The 25,554-nt window shown below is 40.2% G+C and overlaps 1 protein-coding gene across 8 annotated transcripts in view; it reads left to right on the top strand.

Moving 5' to 3' along the window:
* The window catches only part of LOC121895327 (plexin-A1-like), a 265,311-nt gene that overhangs the window by 129,961 nt on the left and 109,796 nt on the right, over positions 1–25,554 (top strand). For 7 of the 8 annotated variants that reach the window (XR_006095744.1, XM_042408363.1, XM_042408362.1 and 4 more), the window contains 4 exons: positions 12,656–12,756; positions 14,636–14,759; positions 15,159–15,312; positions 15,955–16,054. Coding sequence is in view for 7 of the 8 variants with exons in the window: in XM_042408363.1 (XP_042264297.1) it covers positions 12,656–12,756; positions 14,636–14,759; positions 15,159–15,312; positions 15,955–16,054 (479 nt within the window). In the remaining variant the exon portion in view is untranslated. Of the gene's footprint in view, positions 1–12,655; positions 12,757–14,635; positions 14,760–15,158; positions 15,313–15,954; positions 16,055–17,730; positions 18,647–25,554 lie in introns of those variants that run through there. The other variant, XM_042408369.1, reaches the window with a different exon arrangement.

The following is a 25,554-nucleotide window of genomic DNA, read 5'->3' on the forward strand; positions in this document are numbered from 1 at the left end:
TCATGAGTGCTAATTAATATCATGAATATTAAAGTGTGTCACATATAGGATGAAGCATCATACTGCCTTTCCACAGGGAATACAGTATACACACAACCTTTATATATTAATTGGATTGTTAAAGATTATGTGATGGCTTTATTTTTTTTAATTATCACAAGAACAACTAAACGACAAAATTAGTTTTCAAGATCTTAATTGCAACTAATAATTCCTGCTTTCGTTTGTTTTTGGAAACCAACAAAATGAGAGTTCAAAACGGAAGAAGTTATCATAGCTTGTTAACTGTGTTGTATCATCCACATTTATTTAAGCTCCTCTGTTGGATCATAAAATGCTTAACAAAAGAAGAATGCTTTGCAGACAGTTATGAGACAGGAATCAATTGTATAAGTATTTCTTTTGGATAGACTTGGGAATCTTTTGTCCCATTAGCGACTGAGCTAACAAGCTTGCTAACTGTCAGTCAGCAAAGTCGTTAACATGAAGCCTTTTGTGCCTCTCCAATCATTATTTATTGAATTAAATGATGCACAATCCCGAAAAAAAATTGCCAGGGTGTAAACAGCACAGTACAGAATAAATAAAAAGAAGCTCAGGGAAACATTGTGAGTACAATGTTCCCAGCTGGCTAGCATGTTAACAGTTAGCTTGCCGGCTATAATAGTTCACCAACTAGCACTTTGAACAATGACGTCACAAAGCTTGTAGAACAAAATATTTCACAAAGATGCACAGATGATTTTTGCTGTGCCACTTTCTGGTGTGACTTGGCCTAAAGTATTAAAATAATTCATATGATTAATTTTGCAGTTTTCATATAATTTATAATATATGTTTTGTTTTGTTTTTTCAGAAAAGAGAAAGTTATAACATCTGGTAAATTCTTCCAGGTTAGAAAATCAGGAAACATTACACATCCACAGGATCATCCCAGCAAGAATAACTTCTTTCAGGACATTCTTCATAAAATAATATGTGGATTTCATCCTGACATTCCTACAAAACATTTACAAACTACAAAAGAATAAAATCATTTGGTTATGAAAGCAAGTACGTTAATGGAAAGTCATTTCAAAGGTTTTTTTTGACAGTTGTCAATGCTCATAGATTATTATGTCATATATTTTTCATTTTAAATAGCTTAGTCATTACCCATACTTACCTCCTCTGCAGAGCAATAAATACAATAAAACCCTGCAGTCCTCGCATCTGGGTGTTGTCATCCTGAAACGACTTCATTCATGTGAGTGTATTACTGCAGTTTGCAGAGTGCAGCCATTTCCTCTACTCCACTCTCCCTCTTCTCCTTCCTTTACCTGCACGACTCTCTTATCTCATAACAGTTAATGACCGCGATGTGATAACCTTCAACAAGACTTCCCCAGTTCGTAGACAGTAACTGCCATGTGAGTGCTGTGTAATTTACCAGCGATTAGACATAATTAACTTCCATGTGTCTGAATGAGCTCGGAGAGGAAGTGAAGTGTAATTGATATAAATGGACGACATCGGTGTTGATGTGACAGGGGAAATAAGGCCCTTCGATCATGAATAGCAGTCCAGGAAGAGATGTTGAAATGTACTGTACAGGGAGATACATAAATACATATTTAAGCAGAGTGAGTCCACCCACACATACACACAGCTGATTTTGGAGAGGTTAATTCAGATTGGAATTTAATTCTCACAATTATTAACATTTACAAGAGGTTCAATTGCGACAATAACAAAAATCTAAACATTTTGTGTGAGTTGCTACTGTCACAACACTACAAATAGAAGAGTGAGGCTGAATTTCTACATCACCATAATGACAGAAATACAAGATCAGCAATATTACAAAAACCAACAGCAAGAAGGTCAAAAACAAAACTCCTAGTGGAGAAGAGAAAAGAGAGTTTTGGGAAGCCTTCAGAATATATATGTTTACAAAAAATGGTGAGCTGTCAACACAGACTATAAGAGTTAAGTGATGATATCAATTAGAATAATAATACCAGCACTGGGACTGTGTCCAACAAGTATCTCTTATTTTAGCCAGCACTCCTCCGCAGCTGCTCAGCACGATGGAGAAAGCTGAAAGTCCTTGCCGGGAGTGTTGGTGGGTTTTCATTTTTATTTCCTGTCATCTGCATCAGAGATGGCTGCTATTGCCACCAGAAAGTCTTTTTCAATTATTCAAGTCAGTGTTTTATTTTTGATGAGCACTGATATGTCGACTACATGTCTATGCATGCTAGTGCGGTGACTGTAGGAAGGTCTAATGACAGGAGGAAAGCCTTGTAGGAACCACAGTGCTTCCTCTTTGCGAAGATCAAAGGTGATACTGTTGTATTTTACTGAATCTAGACAGGGAAGAAGTGCAGACATACATGTCTGGCACTCTTTCTGACTCTATGTCAGAGAGGAATTTTCCTCTAAAACCTGAAGAATAGACTGATAATGAACATGATAAGAAATACAGTTGGTCCAGTTTGAGGGCTTTTTTTTTGCCTTTTCTATAACTATTTTTTGTGTAAAGGAATAGACATTTTGGGAAATGAGCTTTTTGAAAAGGTCAATACATACTCTCCCCATGAAGCTAAAGCTAGCAGGCAATTAACATAGCTTAGAATGAAGACTGAAAAGTAGAAAGAAACAGTTTACCAAAAAAAATCTGCCTACCTTCACCACAATTTTACAACCCATACACAAACAGAAATGTGAAAACAGCAAGTTTTCCCCAAAATGTCTGTTCCTTTACTAATAACTAACATTTCCAATAGCAATCGGTGATGGCTGCAATTTGGTAGATCTATAAAGCGGCTTCTCCTTTATGAGCTCATTTTTGCTTCAGACCTCTGCTGTGATGCCAATTTTAGTTTAAAAGTTCACCTTTCAGTCTGTGTAATTTTGTTTCTGTGAAAATAAGAATCACACTCACTGACAGAGTAAAAGAGATGGAATGACCATCTCTTTGGAAAGCAGATAATGGCATTTCACTTCCACAGCTTTAACACTGACCAAATTCACAGTCCAGTCAGAGAATGAAACAGAATTGGAGAGTGGAAGGGAGAGAGTGGGTGAGAGCTGAGGAGGTGGGAAAATATAATTGGTTTGCAGGATATGCTCTGGTCCCTTCTACAGCTCCTCCTGCCTCATCTTTTCAATATTCTTAGGGGTCCTCACTTCTGTCTCGCTGAGATGGAGTGAGTTTGTGGAGTAACCGCTCTCCCAGTAGTGACTTCAGACAGCATAGAATAGAATAAGGATCTCTCCTCTGCTGCTGAATTTGAACTTGTGTTCTAGACAGTGCGGGACCAGAGTGTATACAGAACCTCCCCAGCCTGCTGATGAGGAGCGTCATCCAGGCCAGGAGCTGTCTGGACTAATATATTGTGGTTTAAGGTCGCTGTCCAAGCCCAGAGTGTAAACTACATCTTTTTTTTTTCAAGCCAAAAAAAGCATTTGAGGGAAAAACTGTATTCTCTGGACTTGGCAGACATGTAGTTACATTCACTGATCCAGAATGATGAGAACATACAAATAATGATCAGCTCTGTTGTCTGTTCAGTTCACTGGAGTCAGAAGAAGTTTAGAATTGCGGCCACTTTTCCCCAAGAGCCTGGAGTTTGTCACTTACTTCAAGGCTACAGATGTAAAAAAATCAGTATTATTAGTTCAACTCAAGATGAGAAAGTACTGGTACCATAACTATCATGTGAAAAACTATGCTGTTAGGATTTGAATGTGAAAAAGTCAAATATCACTTTGTCTTCAATTTTCATAAAAAAAACACACATTAGCATTTTAATATTAGCAACATGTGGAAAAACTTTAGTCCAACTTACTGCTTAACTCAGGTAAAGTTGCTCAAGGTTGCATAAGGTTAAATGTCTAAGTTGTGGTACGATTACCTTCTCATCTTATGGAGAAAAAAAGTTTAAAAAGCTGAAAAACTCTTTATGTACTTTTTGCATTTCAGAATTTAAGGCAGAGTGTGTTTAGACAAGCATAAAAAAATAATCAAAAAAAAAACAAAATCCAACACTGACAACACCAGAGATGTTTATGTTTTACTTTTCACTCCAGAGGATATACAGTATGTAAATTATACTCTTTAACCTCATGTTTATTTAATATTAGAGTATTTCTTTCACACCAAACACACTACAAGACATAATATTGAGCTAGCTTTTGGAATTGGCCCTTGACTGTCAACAACATTATGATAATTCTTATGATGATACTTAAAGCAGTAGCATCACCGATTTGTTTAGCCACCAGGGGGCAGAAAATCACGCTGTGAACACAGCACCGACACATTTTCACCTTTATAAAGTTGCAATATGATAGCCAACAGTTTCCTATTTACACATCCAGCGGACACAGAGCTACATTAGCATTTATTTGGAGTTGTACCACTGGTGACCTGATGAATACAGGTCCAACCATTCTCCTCTTAACTCTGTTTTGAGAAAGATATCTGTCTCTTCAGCTGCTAAACGCTCCACTATGTTCACCAGCTAGTCACTATCTTTGTCTGTCTGATGTTTGATGTCAGGCACATAATGAACAGTGGGTTTGCAGAGCTTTTTTGCTACAAAGCAGCTGCGCTAGGAAACAGGAATAATGAGAGCGGTGAGACTGAACCAAACAGTAAAGTTGCGGGCTGTAAAACCAAAACCATGAGATGAAAGATGCAGAAATGCTCTGCGGAGCTCAGAAAAAGCTAAGAGGTAGGTGATTAAAAAAAACAAACAAACAAACAAACAAAAAACTTATTGCAGCTTAATGCAGTTTAAAAAACTGTGGTCTGCAGGAGAACCCTTCGCACCACATCACTTGAAAGCCTGTTATACTGTATACAGAGTCTCTTTGGTGAGCACTTGAGTACGATGTACCTTTTGCTCTCTTTCTCCTCTTCTTCCTCCTCTTCATCCCTCCTTTCCTCTCTCCTCGTTGAATAATAGAAATGCCAAGTGATGGGAGCTCAAACATCAAAAAGCCCATTTCCCAGCTTGACAGAGCAATTTACCTTTCCCCATATTCACTCACACACGTAATTAAAAGTGGTGGATTGGACTGCAGCGTATAGACCGCGTATCTGTATAGCCGTAGTGACTCACACATAAGAACGTACACACACACATAGTGCAAAAACATAAAGCTGCCTGATTCACCGCTAGAGGAGAATTTTTCGATTAGCGAGCGATGGATTTATACATGGCTGTCACTGTGTCTCTGCTGCACGCACACACTCATACTGTACATACACACACAGTCTCTCTTATGTTCTGTCCGTGTCTTTGCCCACTTCTAACTTTTCTCTCTCTCTCTCTATTCCAGTGAAGTCACTGATTTTTTTGCCCTCATAAAAACGAACAGTGGCACTAAATCAATTTTATCACTGCAGTTGTTTCCTCGTTACATGTTCAAATTGTACCGATCTAATAAAAAACAGCAGGGTAAGAGAGATTTTTCATCCTGTCACCATAGTCTGTTGTTGACGTCACCGAGACGGATATTTCTTCAGACATCCTGTATGTCCCTATGGATGACATCACCTAATTGCTTTAAAGTAAATGACTAAGTGGATTACAGCTTGTACTCTATTGATTTCTAGTGTACCTTTGAACCAAATTACTCACTTATCATATAATTACCAGCTTTGCTTCTACGGACTGCTCCTGTGTTATTCTTCTATTTCTTTTCCATACTAAAAGAGCCTTAGGACCGGATTTTGGAATTGTAATCTACTTCCTGTATTGATGTGCAGTGCGGCTGCGAGTCCAAGCCCAGTCTCTGATCTTTTCCGCGCCGTAGCATCACCACCAGATTTCCACTACTGAAGTCACAGGGCAAGGTCAAGCCTCTTTGCTTGTAAAACAGCTTCGTAAGGTGACCCGTTGGCAGCAAATGGCTTCGCCCCCTGCCTCCGCAAGGCCGCTCAGACAGTGGCATAATGGTCTGATGATGTACCTCCGTGTATCGATTTAGCTACAGTACAGAAATGTAGTGAACCGTACTGTACTGCGCGGTGGAGAAACCCTACACCTGGCACCACATCAGAGAGGGTTCATATTCAATTCACTCAGCAGTTACTGCACTTGGAGGTCAGGGAGAAAAGACTGCCTTGCGCTCCTTTAAAAGCAGCTCCTTTGGTGTTCGTCCAACTTTGAAGTCGCTAAAAATTTTTTTAGTGAAGACAGGGACAGGGAGAAAAATGAGGAGAGGCTACAGAAATCTACTGGATGTGCCCTTGGCCCCCTGTCAGCTAATTGGTGAATTGAGTTTTGGAACAGCGTGTTTTAGCAGTTGTTTCGCGTGGACACGTTAAAATCAGCGTCAGGATGGTCTATTGCTTAAAGACAGCGTCATTCAACCAGAGGACAACTGTGATTATCATGGAGGAAGTGTCTCAGAGCAGATCCTTCAGGGTGGCTGCTCTCTAAAGTTTAATACTTAAACTTACTTGACTTTAACTGACATCCGTCCTCCTTGCAGATTTAAGCAGATACATCAAGAAACAGACTTTTTATTTCATGATTTGCATAAACCAAAATGAGTAATGGCTACTACAGCCACTTTACAAAAAAGTGCTAGCCCTGGCTTTCTCTGAGGCAGAGAAGAGCTGTTTTTTAAGTTAACATTACATTGTATTATATATTCTAACATGGCAAAAGTAGCTAATGACTTAAATAATTAATAATGGCTTTTTAATTGTCATATGTTATTATATTAATCAAAAATTTGCAGCGTGCTGTCCAAAAAACTGAAATAGGCAAACAAATGAGTGTGATGTACCTTTTCATATTTAGCAATGCACTATAGTATATTTTTGCATATCTGCTGAAACCCCTTGTCCTGTCTTTTCTCTCACACAAATACGCACACACACACCAGCCGTCTGTCTGTCAAGGCACTCAATGAGTGATCGGCTGATCAGAATGTAATCTGTGAGACAAAGAGACAGACTGAGAGAGAGAGAGAGAGAGAGAATGAGAGAGAGAGAGACAGATGTCTTAATGTGGTTGAGAGGAACAGCGTGACTTGGATTTGAACAAGGAAATGAGCTGAAGTTGATTTGTGAAAGAGCTAAACTTAGTGACTGTGAGGCTGTGAGTGAGTGTGATAGAGAGAGAGAGAGAGAGAGAGAGAGAGAGAGAGATAGAGAGAGAATGAAATGACTTAGGATGTATCTGATCTCAGCAATTATATGTCACTTAAGTGTCGCTTCATGTGAGAGAATAAAGGTAATATTTTGAATATTGTGACTTAAGGGCTTCTTCTTTAGTGTTAAAGGAACACTCCCCTTTTTTTGTTGTAACTAATATGAAAGGTATATTTTCACTTCATGTCTTAGTGTTGAACTGTACGTTGCCCATTGTAATCTTAGCCTAATCCAGACAATACAGGACAGTAACGCTACACACAGCAATTTGCTTTCTCCCCAGTATCTCCCTTGTGCAGAAGTGACACAAAAGGGAAAAAATGACAAAGAGATACATATTGAGGGGGGGGGTTACTGCTGATCATATCCGTCGTCAAAGGCGAGTCGGGTTTCTATCACAGCCGCTGGATATGAAACTGCCAAAGTTTCCCATTGTGTACTTATTATTGAGATATGACTAATACCTGCTGGTGATCAGAGAGCTTACAAAAACAAGAACATACTCCTAAAGAATAATGATGGAGAGATCCTCTCTTTACAAGGCACCGTATTTCTCCTCTTCTGTCTTCTCGCCTCCAAGGTTGTGTCTGTCGGTGTCTACTCGTGATCTATGGCTTCATTTGCTGTGTTTTTCTGTATCCAACCAAATTCAAGACAGATGAGAGCAGAGCAGAACAGAAAGACGGACACAGAGAGAGAGAGAGAGAAAGAGAAATAAATGTATAAAATAAAAGTTCAAAAATAGTGGAAACACCTCTGAAAAGGGTGAAAAAGTGCGAGTCATTATCCGATCATCAAGCAAGCACTCTTTAACGTGTTAAAGTTCATGCAGTTTATTAACTCACATGTGCAAATACTGCACCGTAATATCTGTATTTTCACAAATGGTATGTCTGTGTGCACTCTGTTGCCAGTTACATGTGTGTGTTTTGTGTCTTGCAAATCTGGGTGGCTGGCAGAATAAGCCATCCATCAGCCTATTGTGTAGTGATAGCGCCTTATATTCTCTCCCCATATTATACAGATGGGACAATTACGGCTAGGCCTATAGCCGCGGCTAGCTGGGACCGCACAGGCCCCATATGTGGAATGAAACATCAGTCACAATTACATTTGTGTGTCTTTCACATCAATCCTTCCCTGCATCCCTCATCCCCTACCCCCCCTCCTCTCATCAGCCACTAGGCAAATTAAGAGCCTCTCTATCATGACCCAAATGAGAGAGGCTCATTTGTAGCTGTTATTTATTTGTAATAAACTCCCACCCCCCCCCATCCTCTGCTCTGTTCTCCCTCTTCCCTCCACTCTGGAAACATGACAAAAAAAAAAAGAAAAAAGGCATCCGAGTCCCACTGGAAGCTTTTTTTTTGTCCACAAACAGTCCATTATCAGTTTGAAAACCAAAATTAATGCTTTAAATGGACATTTGTTTCCTCTATGATCTCATTTTTTTCTATCTCCCTTTACCTCGTCTCCTAATTCTTGTGTTATTTCCACCCACCTCCCTCCACTGTCCACAGATGAATGTGTCTCCCTCTGCAGCAGCAAATAGGCCAGGAATGAAAATGCCATATTTAATATAAATAGGTGATTCTCACTTACTTTCTGTCTCACACACACACACACACACACACATTCTCTAGCCACCTCAGTAAGACAAAGAGTCTTTGGCAGAGCAACTCCCGTTTCCCATCCCATTATCTGTTTTCTAAAACTCAATAATTGAACTGTTCCATTGGAATACATCATCCGCCCCACTATCACAAAACCCCATTGAATAAACTTCTCTCCCTGGCTATTGTGCTTGAGCGTGACATGTTTTTTTTCCTCCTCCCTCTATCAGATAAGCTGTATTACTAGCGTGGTATTTGTCCAGGCGCAAGTAATGACTGCAATTTGCTGCTATTTGGTGTCCTGTAAGATGCCGGTGTCTGGTAATGGTAGCATTATAATAGTTATCAGACACAGGTTACTATTATCATGCTATAAATCTGCCATAAACTATTGTGTCCAACTGTACATCAGACTGACACAGAAGGAGGAGATGCACAGTCTGCGGATGAAAGGGAGGGATTACTAGCATCTAGTCGAGAGATGTGCTGCTCATATATGAAAGCTATTGAGGGATGTAACTTGAAATAGCATCATATTATTATAGGAACATATATAGTAATGTATGGAAAAAAAAAACCTCACTGACAAAAGACAGATGTGAAGAAAAAATCTGTGGATTGACAATGAAAAACACATCATGATGCAACAAATATCGAAATAAAATAAGATGATAAGATTATTTCAATGCCTGTGTTTTATTTTTCAGTGGAACTTGTTTCAGTGCCGATACAACACGAGTGTTTCATTGCCAATGTTGTCTTTTTCAGTTAAGGTTTTGTTTTCAATGCCAAATTTTATTTTAGGTGCCAAAATTTAATTTGTCACTGTTCTAGCCCCATAAGCATGCTAACATGCTCACAATGGCAATGCTAACATGCTGTCAGGTAGTCCTGTTTACCAGGGTCATAACCTTACTTGTGCATGTTAGCATGCCAATAATTGATGATTTTAAGTATGAAACACTAAGTACAGCTGAGGCTGATGTAAATATCAGTTTTGCAGATATTTGGTATTAACCAAAGTATTGGACAAATATAGATATTGACTTGACGATGGCGCTAGAAGAAAAGAGAAACAAACACCACGGTAGACTTTAAGTATCTCCTGTGCTGTGAGATGTCAGCACTGTCTGTCCCACATTAACCCCTGCAAAAAACTCATAAACACTAAAAACAAATAATCTAGCTGTAGATATTCTGCTCACAAATTGACTACAAAATGCCTTTTTGAACATGAACTTTGAATGCAGACTGCAGACTTTCCCACACAAGTAACGGCTAGAGCAGATCCTAGCACAGTTCTCTGCAGGAGGGCGTCAGAGGCTGCCCCATGCAGCGGGAGTCTTGAGTCATCTGATGGAAGGCTTGGGCAAGTTGCTGCAAGATGAGTTTTCCAACACGCAAAGGTGTGATGTTCAGTCCAAAACTAGTACACTGATTGGATGAAATTGATTAGATGGGGGGGGGGGAAAAGATAGTGGACATTTTTGAAGTATAAAGTGACAAGAAAACTAACATATTTGTGTCTGATTAAACATCCAGCAGCTGTGTAGCCATAAGACATGAAAAGAGCTTGCTTTACTGTTTGAAGGTTGAGAAGTTAAAAAAAGGTGCATGAAGTATAGTTTCCTCTTTGAAGGATTCTACACCGCTGCGCCTGCAGCTGCTATTAGAATTCATCCTCAACACTTCCCAGATCACCTGGTGCGCCCCCTGCCTCTGCAGGGTTATTGATGTCGTACTTGATGCCGCAGCAGGAGGTGTGTGCATGCATGTGTTCTAGCATGTGGACGTGTCTTGGGTGGTCAGTGATGTATTTAAGTACTTAACTGCCCCAGAAAACTTGTCTTAAACTCTCACTTTGGTCCAGTCGTAACTTTTTCATTTGTGTGTTTGTATGTATGTGTGTGTGTGTGTGTGTGTGTGTTTACCTGAGGCAATTTCCCGTCTACAAATCCGTCTGTCACTGGCAAATGAAATCCAGGGAAATGAGATAAAACACATGGATGCTGATACACTGGAGATTTTAAGAGATTTAAGAGAGAGCAGAGTAAACCAGAGTGTGCACAGGTATGATTAAAACATTTCAAAATGTCCTCTTAAAGGATAATACCTCCTCTTTAGAGTGTTCTACAATCTGGGTGAAATTCAAGGTAACTTGTGCTTTCTGATAATTGTGCGGACAGATGGCAGATGGTGAAAACGCAGGCAGCAGCAGAAAACATGTCTGTTTTATGATAACTGCAAAGAGAACTTTCTGTGGAAACGGACTTCTTAAATGATAATCCCTGTCTGTCTCACTGTCTCCCCTGATGTTCAGACACTTCTTTGGTCGCCGTTGAAGAGGCAGGTAAATTTGGACAGCATTGTTTGATGTCCTTGTTAATACCCAAGTTCTCCAGTTTCCCCATAGAGATCATTAAAGTTTCATCTTATCTTAGACATGCAGACACACAGATGGCAGCCACAGAGATTTAGCGAACAAAAGGAGTAATCCTCGATGTTTATCTGAATGGTGTACAATGAGATATTCTTTGGAAGACATTAAGCAAACACAGTCCTCTTATGTTCTGATGACGGCTTATGTAAGTGTAGTTTTCAGCATAAAAAGAAAAAAAGTAGATGAAGGTCTACTATTTCCTCTTTGCTCGCATTTCATTTGAGCACTGCAAGTTTTAATGGATCATTTTGAAGGTTCGTAGCTCTTGATGTGGGGGCGGCTGTGGCTCAGGAGGTAAGCTCAGATCGTTGGTTCGATCCCGGGCTCCTCCAGTCCGCATGTCGAAGTGTCCGTGGGCAAGATACTGAAGCCCAAATTACTCCCAATGGCTGGGCCAGCAGTGTGTGAATGTGTGTGTGAATGGGTGAATGTTGACATGTATTGTAAAAGCACTTTGAGTGGTCAGAAGACTAGAAAGGCGTTATATAAATGCAGTCCATTTACCATTTGACAGAACACCAGCTGAAAGGTTATACAGACAATATACAGTATATATCACAATTTACACTGAAGGTTGATTGGAGATCATGTGTCTGAATGTGTGGTAGTGAAGTCAAGGCAAAACAGCCAATCAAAATGGTTTCATTACTGCATGAAAGGTGTCACAGGGGTACTCTGACATTTTTTATTGCATATCCTTAAATTTAGGTGACTTAAAGGGACAGATTTAGAAACAATGGAGAAAAGAATGGCCAAAATTGATGAAGCAGAGGTCGAGATATTCAGACTTTTAGCCCTGAGTGTGGGTCAAACTCCAAGAATGCAACCCGTGATGCTATGCAATAGTGTTTTTGTTACGCCCTCCCTGTCTGGTAAACACTCACTTCTCCAACTTCATGCCCCAAGCTTGTAACACACGCTGTTAATGAACAAGACTGAGAGTCTACATCCATTCTAGCGGCTCTGTGAGCTGCACTTAGGCACAGCGGTGCTTTGAGGAGGTATGAAGGGCATTGTCCAGACATTAAAGTGCAGTGGAGAGTTGTCAGCAATTTACTTTTTCTACAATCTGTTTAGTATCTCTCCAAGTAAACTGCTTGTTTCTATCGGTATTTTAGAACTGTGGGCAGTACACAGTATATTACAGAGAGATGTTTGTCAGAGGGTGTAATCTTAACCAGTGTGTGTGTGTGTTTACATGTGTTTAAGCCTGTACGTCTCCCCCTCTAACTAGCCTTGCATGCAGCAGTATGGAGTTATAAGCATCACCTCCAGAACTGTTTATCTCTGATAGTCACAGTGCTTGTTCCTTTAATCTCATGTTCCAGGCACATGACACATTCGGTAGATCCTGTTTAAACCAGACCTATATGGTATGAGCTGTTTGATGGTGGCTTGTGTACAACATTAACCAGGTTTGTGTTCCCGTGTGTGTTTCATTTCCAGGTCACTCGTGTGCCAGTGGAGAGCTGTGAGCAGTACGCCTCCTGCGGAGCCTGTCTGGGATCAGGAGACCCTCACTGTGGTTGGTGTGTGCTGCATAATGTGTAAGTGCATATCTGTTCACTATGATGTAATTTCGGTGCTTACACGATGATGTCATTTCAGTGCTTACAGTACATTCAGCCTGTGCTCTGCAGTTAATTATAATCCATCACTGTAATGGATGGAGTTCTGCAAATTCTATCATATTTTTATGAGTCCTTTCAATGTTCATGTTAACCATGTTTTATAGACCTTTTTTTATTGAATTTGCGCATCTGTGGATTTTAACATGCCAAATGCTAAAGCCACAATGTGCCACCTTACAATAATAAAAAAGTGCAAAAAAAATCACAAAAAGACTATTCATGCTGCCAGCACATATACATATATTCATTGTGGCAACATAAAATATGATTTTTAAATAACAAAATCCAAAGAAAAAGTCAAAAGAGTCCAAAATGGAGGAACCTATCATAGCTTATTAGTTGTGTTGTACCATCAACTTTTATTGTACTTAAGCATAAACTGCTCCACAAAATGGGGAATGGTTTGCAAAAAGTAAGAGACAGTAGTCGATGGTACAAATATGTCTCTTGAATAAACTGTGTGAACTTATTGTCTTGCTAGCAGCTGAGCCATCAAGCTTGCTAACTGTCACAAGTTTAGCAGCTAGCAAGCTTTAACTTATGTGATTTACAGTCCTGAGAACAAAATGGCAGTGGGAGATAAAGAACATTGTACAAAGAGCTAGCATGTTAGCGGTCAGCTCATTAGCTACAGTTGTTAACCAGCTAGCCCTGCAAGTAGTCCCTATAAGTCACCAACCCTCTAGAACTGACAATTTTGTGAAGATGCGCAGATTAATTTCACTGTGCCACTTTCAAGTGTGACGAGCCTTTACACTACAGTGAGCATCAAGTAGGCTAATTCAATTTTCCTAAGTATGTAATTGGTGCTTAGCATATTGTCTTTTTCTGCTCAGTATTCCAGCAGTAGTTCAGTTCATCATTTCTGCTGGTTCAGTCAGAGACACTTGCATCAGGGAACTGACCATTTATAACTAATTATACAGTTAGAATTGGTGGAAAATGATCTTTGTAGGAGCTCTCAAAGGATATGAGATGCAACAAGGACTCTGCTGGAAAAACAAATTCCTCTTAATAAACATATACAGCACATATACGTCAAATCCTAGCACATAAGAAGGAAATCGGGGTTGGAGGGAGTGTTGGCATGAGCCTTTCTGCAAAGTAGTCAGGTTGTAAAGGACATCATGTAAAACTGTACTGTTATGATTGGATGGTACTAGTCAGCTGGTAGCCAGGCACCTGATGAATGATGGTGAAACATGAATGAAGCAGCCGATGCCAATCAGCTAATGGAAGAGCGATTTCAGTGCTGTGCCTGAACTAATGCCATGCTCCATTTGATTTTCACTTTGCTTGTTTATCGGGCTGCATGTTAAACTGTTGAATTTTTTATCTGTCATAATGATATACAGCCTTAGAATCATTTATCAGTGCTCTTAAACTTTGATAAACATTAGATTCATTTTGATCAATGCAACCTCTAGTTACATACCGTACAAGCACACACACACATATCGTTGTCAGGATACTGAAATTCACGATCCTAAGAATCTGACTGTGCTACTCTCCTGAACCCTCTCAAGTTTTTTACAGCACTACTGAAATACTACATTCAGTAAATCCCTAATCCAGTAATCAGCCCTCCAAACAACCTGGAATATAACAACTTTGTGAATAATGTAATATTTAGTTTCATAAGTGAAAAGCAGCTGACGGTACCAGTGCTACATTTTGACAAAATATCTTTACCCATGACACAAAGCAAAATATACTTTACCTATAGGATAACCACTAAACAGGATAAGTGTGGATTTAATATGCTAAATAAATCTAAATTCTCTTTTTCTCGTAGATGTTCGAGGAAGGATCGCTGTGAGCGAGCAGAGGAGCCTCAGCGTTTCACCACTAGAGTGGAGCAGTGTGTCCGACTCTCAGTCCAACCCGACACCGTCTCTGTCACCATGTCAGAAGTGCAGGTACAGTGTGTTGCTGCACCACTGTGTGTGTGTGTGTGTGTGTGTGTGTGTGTGTGTGTGTGTGTGTGTGTGTGTTCAGATGTGTCAGAGTGGCTCTGCAAGCACTGTATTGTATGTGTGCACATTTGTGTGACAGGAAGAAGTGGGAGAATGAAAGATTGACAGGAGAAGTGAGTAAGATAGATCTCAAATGAGGTTAAATAATATTTGTACTTGTGTCATCACTGGCAGTCTGTCCATCATTTTGAGTGTGGCATGGAATGTGAGTTTTGAGACACAAATCTGTGCAGATTTTCTGTTTTCAGGCGGCAGAAATCTCGCTTATTGCAGCACTAATGAAGTATATTGATTTTAAATCAGCTTTTTCTGTCATCTCTCTGCTTTCTTTCCTCCTCCTAGCTGGAACTTCAGACCCAGAATGTGCCCAGTCTGTCTGCTGGAGTCAACTGCTCCTTTGATGACTATGTAGAGACGGAAGGACGCATCTATGGTGGACGGATCTTCTGCCTGTCCCCCTCTACAAAAGAAGTGGCCCCCATCACACAGGACCAGGGTAAAAAAAAAAAAATCCCATCATTACAAAAATAGTTAGAAAGGTGTGGAATCATAGAAACATGGGATGAAGTTTCCTGACATTTCACACATCTGACAAACTTTTGTTTTGGAGAGAAGAAGACTCTTCTTCATTCTGGGCTTTTCGGTTGAGCGGTTTTGTTTGATGCTGCACATATAAAACTGTTTGCTTCATTCAGCCTGTTCATTCAACTGTGTGAAACGCAAGACATTCTGCTCTTTAACCGCACCCGTTTCTTTGTGATTATCAAACTTATAAACTGCTTATTCACAAATTAACGGCTCAAAACCCAAACAGGCATATGGACAGCTGAACCTTTTCCTACGCAGAGTAACTTCTCTACAAACTCTATTGATTGTGCTCAAGGCTCTGCTTACTTTCCAGCAGAAACACTGTGGTTCCAAAATGTCAGCTATGCAGGAATTGACAAGTAACACCTAAAATGAGGCTGTTAACATTTCAGAATACATGCCTGGGATTTGGCATGATCCCAGGGTCATAGAACACTTTCCACACACTTAGCGTGAGTGAAAATGTCAGTTGTACACTATAGAAATATGGGAAGACTGTTGAAAGGAAAAAAGATAATCTATGATGTGGATGTTTTGTGACTACTCGCAGGTGACCGACGTGTAATAAAGCTGTATCTGAAGTCAAAGGAGACGGGGAAGAAGTTTGCCAGCGTGGACTTTGTCTTCTACAACTGCAGCGTCCATCAATCGTAAGTTTTGTCAAATTTCATAATGAAGAGTGTGATATGCACCACTGAAATACATTACAATTATACTTACAAGTTGAGAGAGGGGTTGGGAGAGGCCTGAATGCTATTTCAAATACACAAATGATATCACACACCCAGCCAGATGCAGACTGGTAAAAAGCTGATCGATAGAGGAGTGACTCTGGTTCTTTACCAAAAGCAATAGTGCTGAAATATTGGCCTGCAAATAACTCTTATAACGGAGAATGGAAAGAACAGTGTGCGACCTCTGCTAATTCATTATTCAATGTATTTAAGTTTTTTTACAAATCAATTAGTTAATTAAATCTCAAGCAATGAAGGGACTACTGGTGAGTGAAATAATAAATCGATTCCTCACCATGCAAGACCTAGAAAGGCAGCCAAGCTTGGGAGGCTAAAACATGTCAGTCGTGTTCTTTGGAAATGAATTATCCCTAATTTAAGTATGGGAATATTGCTTGTACTTCTTAGCACTGCTTTGAAAGCTGCTTACATGTTTTGGAATATCAGGGAAGGAGGGAAAGAAATATTACACACAGTGTCTTTATTTAGGAAACATATTCTCATTCATTTCAGTTCATTTAAATTCTTATGAATAGTATTTAATCATCAATATTTTTTCATATCAACAATGTTACCTTAGTATAAATTTTGTATGATATTTGTTAGAGCTGAACAATTAATCGTTTTCATATCAATTTTGATTATAAGTTACACTATTATATCTTTTTTTGTTATCGATTGTTTTTATTTCCAATAATCATTGCAATGATGACACAAAATGACAAAATATAATACAATAACAAAATATAATGAAATAATACAAACCCTGCTGTAGCCCCATCTATAACATGAGGGGGGTAAAAAATTAGAATCATTCCAATAAAGTCCTAAAACAATAACGATCAATTAATTCATGGACAGATAATTAGTTCAGCAACATTTTCATCATCAATTAATCTGCCAGTTAAGATCTCGATCAATCGCTTCGGGTATATTATGTCAAACAGAGCTGCAACGATCAGTCAGTTTATCGATCAATCGATTGATCGAAGTTACACTATTATATCTTGAGGACCATCAGTTATGCCAGCTATAAAGACAGCTCTCTGCTGTATCTAATTAATGTTGATTCCGTGAGGACGAACCACAAACTGAGATGCCTGATGGCGTCTGCTCTCATGATACTTGGCCAAAGATGTTCTTTCCAACAGAGATACGACTCTGTATCGTTTCAGTGTTTGAAAAGTTGGAGTGGGGAACTTTTTGTCTCCATGCTGTTGAAGAAGAGCATCAGCATGAGTCTTAGAGAAACATTAGCAGCTAGCTCTTTCGGTGTTGAGTGTAAATGACCAACTATCATATGGTATTATTGTTTTAGCTTATCACTTTAAATAAAACAAATAAGGACCTCATCAAGGCAGGTATCCCCATATCCCACTCTTTCAGTCTTTATCATAACAACCCACTTTTCACAGAAAACACAAAAACCTCAAGTTACTCATTCATTGAGTAATATTGGCAAGTCTCTTTAAAGAATTTAAAGTCCATAAAGTTGCTTGAATCGCTGCCTTGAAAACAAAAATCACAGTCACAATATTAGTCAGAAAAAAACACAGTTCAGCTTTAATCGTGTTTTTTTCTTCTCATGCCAGTGAAGCAGATTCTCAGTTGAACTTACAAGGAGAGGAGAGGGAGAGTAGAGCGAGAGGCAGACCAGCACCGAGATCAGCCTGATAATGAATGAAGAATGTGTTCTTAATTGACCTGCCTTGTTAAATAAAGGTTAAATGAAAATAAATAAAATGTCATTCCCTAAATGACTCTTGGCTGCTCCCCTGACGTCGCCGAGTGGGATTCACTACTCAGAGTTACACACTCTCTCACTCTCTCTCCACCACCATCCCTGACTTACTCTCTCTCTCTCTCTCTCTCTCTCTCTCGCTCTCTCCACTCTCTCCCACCTGGCACAGACTCACATCTCTCATTTAGGTATCTGCACTTTGTGTCAATACACCTGAAATGAAAATGCATCTGTGGCATACTAAAAGTGGATTTCTCTTTCTATGGCCAAGTTTAGATTGATGACAGCATTACTTCCTTCCCTAATGTTTAGATCATTTTAGATATCCTAAAATAAGCATACCAGTATCCTGAAAATGCTTGTCACCATCCAGTATGTCTTCTGAACTGGTCCATAAGTGGACCCCATGATTTTGTTATGGATTCACTTAATTTTAATTTTGATGATGATAAGGCCAAATGAATGACTGATCACCTGTTGATTGGACATTGGATTTTACTCTATTCAGTCACCTATCATCACGTATTGATCACCCTACATATTCAATAATATCTCTTAGAAATATTTAGGGCTTGTCTTGCTCCAGCTCCATATGTCTCTTATTTTTTTTTCAGATGAGATGGCTATATCTTTTAAAGAGAGGAATAGAAAAATAGAAAAGGGAGTTAGAATTACCAGGAGTTAAGAGGACCATAACAGAAAAAAAAGCCCCTTTTCAACCCAAAAGCACCAGAAAATAAACTCAACTCTGTTACCTGTTCATGTTTGTGTTCTCACAACAGATGAAGAACCATGAAGATGTGTATTAAAATAACTCTGGTGTAGACTCTGGTTCTTTTATTTGAAATTTAGATCAAGTTCATGACTTCCTTGAAAGGTTCCTGGGCTGCTGGACAAGTTCTTGCGAGTGAATGAACAAAACACTAGTAATTACACAGTAACCTTTAATTCACCAACATTACAAGCTGCTGGATGAAATGCACTTGTCCTTCTACCATTCTCTTTCTTCCCTCCATCCTCCAGCCTTGTAGCTCTTTCCTCGTCCTCCCACCTTTCTCTTGTCTGCTTATTACTCTCTCTTCTCCCATCCCTCTCTTCACCCATCTCTCTCCCTCCCCCGACCCCGACCCCTCTCAGCCATCCTCTCCATCCACCCCCCGGCCTCCCTTTTTCTTGTTCCTCTCTCGTTCATCAAGCCCATTTATTGCCTGCGCTCTGCTCTCAGCCCTGCATATATCTGCATAGTAATAGGCCGTTAATTAGCTCTAGCTGGGGTGCCTGTGTGGAGATGGTCATAATGGAGTGGGCTTGGAGAGAGAGCTCACCTGGGCCACTTCTCAGGGCCTCCAGGCCTAGTTCAATGGCTTTGATTCATTTTGTGAATGCGTGTGTTCTTTGTGAGCTAAAGAGCATACAGAATGTGTCAAAGTAACTGCAAAAAGAGCACTGTAGCATCTATTTATGCCTATTTTTGTCCATGCAGCAGGTGTTTCCTCATTTGTGTGTGCGTGTGTGTGTGTGTTTATGCTCCGTACCCCTGATTAACCAGCCCACCTAGCCCTCCTCTCTTTGCTGCATAAACAGAAGCACCGCTGTTTAAGCCTTTGATGTTGGCTCCACTGGCCCCCTCAGGACTCCTGCAGGACTGTAAAACTACAGTGCAGTTATTACCGCAGCAGCTGTAACATAAACCCACATATTATACACCACTCCCCCTCCGCCGTCACCTTTCACCTATGAATCTTTGACCGCGCCTGTAGGAGGCCGGGCGCCGGAGCTGCGGCGTTTAGATAATGGAGTTCTCCTCGTGGGCGTGGTGGGCGGGTGAGAGCACAGAATCTCAACAGCAGACGCACAGACGTAACAGCACAGATGTACAAGCAGAGCAGCCCACAGGCAATCACCCAGACGGGCTCGTGCGCAACCTCACACAGCCTCGCGCAACACACTCAAAGGCGGATGCACCACCGGCATCACCAGGCATACACATACAAACACACACAAACAGGTGCGCACACAGTCAGAAGGCGCATGCAGAGACAGAAGGCACAGACTTGGCACAGAGAATTACGCTGCAAGCTATTTACATACGCTGTTACAATATTAGAAATTTGCATTAAAAAGAGGTTTGGAATAGTTTAATTGAGCATGCGGGAGGAGGAATAATGCATCTTTAGAGGAGGAAGAGAAACAGGAGGGAGCGCTAGAGGGGAAGAGTGGGACAAGGAAGAAATTTCACTTTCCCTGAGAGCTGGAGAGGGAAAACTGGGAAGGAGGCATGAAGAGGGAAGGAGAGATATAAAGCTGAGTGTTAACGAACGAGAGAGAGAGATTGTGCCCATTGTGTCAGGAATAATGCGTCCCACACAGCTAAAAGGTTAGCACCCCAGCCTCAAGCCACCATGACCATTACAATATGAAAAGACTGAAATCCATGCAGTGAAAAGGAGCACTCAAGGGAGGGGAACAGCCCACGCTCCGGCCCCCAGGACGCGCTCTCATTTCCAGGCAGACCATTCACTGTGGCCTCCCGTTCAGAGAACAGCCACACATCACAACTACATTATCCACCGGCAACTTTTGGACACAACTTGTTGGAAACTGTTTAGAGTTGAACTTTGTGGTTACATCAGCATCAAGTTGATTTTTGTGGTAAGAGTTGTTTGTCCAATTTTCAATCAGTGTGATCCAGTCTAATTAAATGGGAGGTTGAGACTCTCAGACTTGCTGCTTTTGGACATTGCAATGACAAGATGCAATATCTTATAATGAGTCTGAGTCCCCTGTTGAGAATCTAATCTTCTCATTTGGCTCTTGTGCTGTATAACTTAATGATGTATGTATCAGTTTATTGCTGCTCACTTTGGAGCGTAATTGGATAAAACAGAGAGGCCTATTTATAGATTACAGTCAGTCTTAAGTATCTTCTAAACACCGTCCACATTTGATACCTGGGAGATATGATGTCACACCGATCACATGTTTTAAGCAGAATCACAACATGCTTATAGCCTCTTCATCGAGTATTTACAATGGATCTCTCAAATGATTCTTTTCGGTCAGCACATTATGGCATGTGTAGGTGAGCTTTGCTTTACAGGTTTTAAGACTAACCTCCTAATTAGGAAAAAACTGCAGCTTTATCTGTGACTTTATCCACACTGACCAAAATTAAATGAGCATATGATTGTTTGCTCCTTCCATACATGTTTTGTGGGGTCATTGCCTGCATATCAACAGCTTTGTTCCATCGATCTCCACTCGCTAGAACAAAAGCCCGGCGAAGATGAAAAGGCATTTGACCTGGCTCTGTTGCTAGGCCTTGTTAAATAGCAGGGGATTTTATTGACTACATTGCAGCAGCGCAGTCACTTACCCAAGCCAGTTGTCCAGGCATTGACAGCTCTACTGTAGGACAAGTCTCCACTGCCCAAGTGACCCAGAGGAATGCCACGATGTCAACACAGGTGACAGCTCGTGCGTATACATGTGTCTTAGTTTGTGGGTGTGTATCATCGAACTCGCCAGCGTGCATACACACGCCTGTGAATGTGCACGCACACGTCCCTGCAACAAGAAATCGATAAACCCCGGGGTTAATAGTGAGGAGGAACTGGCTCACCAGCTCTAGTAACAAACATCAGACTGTTAGCATAACCTCAGTCCACCCTTCTCCCCATGGAAATCCACTGGCATTGATTATAAACCTCACACTGCAGTTCAGTCTAGTCTCACTAGCTTATCACCATATGAACCCTCTTCTATCACTCTGTCACTCCAATACAGCCGATTTTGAATATAACCCTCGAAAATCTGAATAAACCAAAGACAGAATGACAAAGGCAGAGCAAGGATTAGACTGAAATCCAATGAAAAGTCAGTCTTTTCAGCAGCAGAGTGGCATTGTGAGCTAAACAATTGCTTTTGAGTTTAGAGGACCCAGTTTTAAACCTCCATGGTGTCTCCTTAGTGTGGGGTTTTTACACCAGGCTCCTCAGATCACTTGTTGGTCAAACTTTGTAGGTGATATTGTAATATGTTCTTCCTTTGACTCTACTGTTAAAAAGTTTGATTCTTAAAAAGGTGTTTCAGTCTCCACCAAGTCCTGAAAAAAATATGCTGATGCTGGAGAGTTACCATACAATGGGCTTATCGGAGTTTATTTGCTAAAAACAGCTGCCTGCTACTGATGGAAACTTTCAATGAGAGATGTGGGGGTGAACCATGCATTAATTACTGTATTGAGTCTGTCATTCCCTGTAAACAAATAAAACATTTCCCTAAGAATAAACCTTGGGTGACAAGGGAGGTTAAAGCTGCTATTAATAGGAAGAAAACGGAATTCTTTAGTGGTGACAAAGATAAGATTAAAATTGCTCAAAAGGAGCTGAAAGCATTAATCAAACAGGGTAAGTGTAAATATAAGGAAAGGGTTGAAGGACAGATGTGCGAATAGTAAAACAAGCGGCCTTTGGAATGGCATGAAATCTATTACTGGCTATGGGACCATTAATCCCAGTTTCCTTGGATCTGGATAAATGTAAATGAGACAAACCAGCTCTTTCAAGGTTTGATGAATTCGATTTTTCTGCTTCTCATGAGAACATCCTCTCGTCTCTTTCCTCTGAGGACTGTAGCCCAGCTATTGTTATTAATATTGATGCTGATGAGGTTCTACAGCTGTTAATGCGCCTTAAGGCTAACAAGGCAGCAAGCCCTGATGGTTTCCATCCACACACCCTGAAAGTCTGGGCTGACCAGTTGTGCGTAGTCCTTCAATCAGTTTTTTTCTTTTGTCTCTGTCTTCATCAAAAATTCCAGTAATGTTGAAAACAGGAGAACATCTTGTCTTGTTCCAATCCCCCCCTAATCTTAGACATATGGCCCTGACATCACACATAATGAAATGTTTTTGAAAGGGTTGATCTGGGTCACCTGAATAGACAGGTCTCAGTCTTTCAAGGTCCCTTACAATTTGCATACAGGAAGGGTGTGGGAGTAGATGATACACTAATAATAATAATAATACAGTTCAACCACACCTTTTGTTTAACAAATTGATGAACTTTAAACTACAAAACACAACTATCACTTGGGTCTTAGATTATCTCTTGTCTCAACCTCAGTTTGTCAGGCTTGATATCAACATGTCTGACATTATCTCAACTAAAATAGGAACTCCACAGGGCACCGTTTTATCCCCCTAACCAAGGCAATGACCTGGCCCACAAAAGAGAGGTTGAATCATTTGTCAGCTGGTGTGATACATTTTTTTTTAAAAATTGAATGTTGGGAAGACCAAAGTGTTAATTATTGATTTCAGAAGGAAGAAGGAGGAGGTCTTCCCAGTGATAAGTAAGGGTCAGCAGATAGAAATTGTCCAGTCTTACAAATATCTTGGTGTCTACCTGGACAGTAAATTAAACTGGAAAAAGAACACTGATGTTGTACACAAGAAAGCTCAGTCAAGACTGTTCTTCTTGAGGAAGCTTAGATCCTTTTGATATCAGCAAGAGGCTTCTTCGTGTTTTTTATCAGGGAATCTTAGCTAGTGTCCTCTTTCATGCTGTGCTCTGCTGGGGGGGTTGGGGGGGGGGGGGCAGCATCACTGCGGATGATAAAAACAGGATCAATAAGATGATCATAAAAGCAGGCTCAGTAATTGGCCTTACCCCAGACTCATTTGAGATCACTGTAGAAAAGAGAACAAGGGCCAAACTAAAAGCGGTTCGCTATTTTGAAGGCCATCCATTACACAGTGTTTTTTATGGACTCAGAAGCTCATTCAGTGAGCGACTAGTGATGCCTCAGTGTTCTACTGAACGACTCAGAGGGTCTTTTGTTCCAGCAGCAGTCAGATTTTTTAATGAACACTTTTAGATGTGGTCTAGATTCATAGCACCTTTGAGTTGTTAATCATGTCTCAAACGGCTTTTTATGGAGTTCACTATCTCTCCTCCCTGGGAGGAAGGCTGTACCATCAGTGTATGAATGTGTGTGTGAATGGATGAATGTTGGCATGTAGTGTAAAGAGCTTTGAGTGGTCAGAAGACTGGCAAGGCACTATATAAATGCAGTCCATTTACCATCTATATTGTTTGTTGTCTGTATGAGTTGAATTGGTGGCAAATGAGTGTCCCCACTGGGGATTAATAAAGCTGTCTAGCCTAAATGTACCATAAAACCAAAACAATGAACTTTCTTTACGTATGTCATTTAAAGGAATAGGTTCTCAAGTAGTTCATCTCACACTTTTATTACGACTTAATATGTTTTGGGAAATACATTTATTTGCTTTCTTGCAGAGAGTTAGATGAGAAGATTGATACCACTCTAAGACATGAGAGTGGTATTGATCTTCTCAAAATTTCAAAACCTAGAAACAGCCTCCTGCATTTTCTCCATAATCATTCTACTGTGAAAAATTGTTAATTAATGAAGCTGTAAGAAAAATGTGTGAGCTTCTGGAGAAACCCCTGGTTGTGATTTAGCAATAAACATTTTGATTAGAAATTCACTAGAGTTCAATTTGCAAAGTCATTTTCATTGTAAATATGATTTTAACTGCTATGAAAAATACTTTTGAGGCTGTTTCCCCACAAATGTAGCAGAGCATTTGTAGAATGAGCACTAAAAAATAAAATATTAACACGGCAGACAGTCAGCAGTTCTGTGCAATAGCGTGAAAATAATTCTGAAGAGTGATAGCTGGATGATGGACATATACAATGGACATCACAGGATCCCAGTCAGTTCAGTAGGTGGATGGGAGTTGGAAAGCAGAGCCTGTGGGTGTGTGGGGGTTGAGTTGTAGGAGGCCTGATTGACTGCAATGACAGTAATAGGAGAGAGGGCTGACATAACTTATAATTAGAGCCTAGTTTTCTTCAGCCAGTTAAGTGAAATTAAGCTCAGAAATGGTGTAAAGACTACAAAGACTTGTTTTAGTTGAAAGAACATATCAAGGTCTTTTAGAGTTACCCAACGTGTACTTCTGTCAGTCTCTGTAATTAACAGGTAGCTTGTTTTCAGTATCTTTAAACTTTACAGCTGAAATTAAGTGGTTTTTCAGCTTGCCAAGAGCTTGTGCATTCCAATGACAAGAATATGACAATAAAGATTGGGAAGTGGAGACTTGTTGTGTGATTGACAGAAAGCAAGGAGATGTAATACAGCACTGATATGAAAACACTTAAGGAAATTATGAAACAGACTATATGAGGTTTTCATGTCCATAAAGGAATCTACTGTATTGGTGCCATTATTAAGGTTATTTTTACTTTTTCATTATGACAGCAACACTGTGTTACATTAAACAACTAATGAACAACTGTTGATTTTTCTTCTCACTTTGACAATTTAAAGACCTAAACTAACCTTTGTATTTTTACACAACCTTTCCTTCCATCGTTTTTTTTCCTGGTAGCCATGATAGCCTTGTTTTTGTCTGGTAATCCATGCCCGAATGTGTATATATTCATTTTGCTTCCTCAACTCCAAGGAAGAAAAAAGTGTGTTATATAAAAACAGGCTTATCTTGGTCTGCCAGCTTACTTCACTGTAAGCCTCCAAGCATGGAGAATAAGAAGGGAGGAGTGGATCGCCAAGGATTCTTCCCTGTTCTCTCTCGGCTGTTTTCAGCATCCACCCTGGCCTCTCTGACAGCTGGAATAAA

This window comes from Thunnus maccoyii, chromosome 4, assembly GCF_910596095.1.
Source record: "Thunnus maccoyii chromosome 4, fThuMac1.1, whole genome shotgun sequence".
Lineage (NCBI taxonomy): Eukaryota > Metazoa > Chordata > Actinopteri > Scombriformes > Scombridae > Thunnus > Thunnus maccoyii.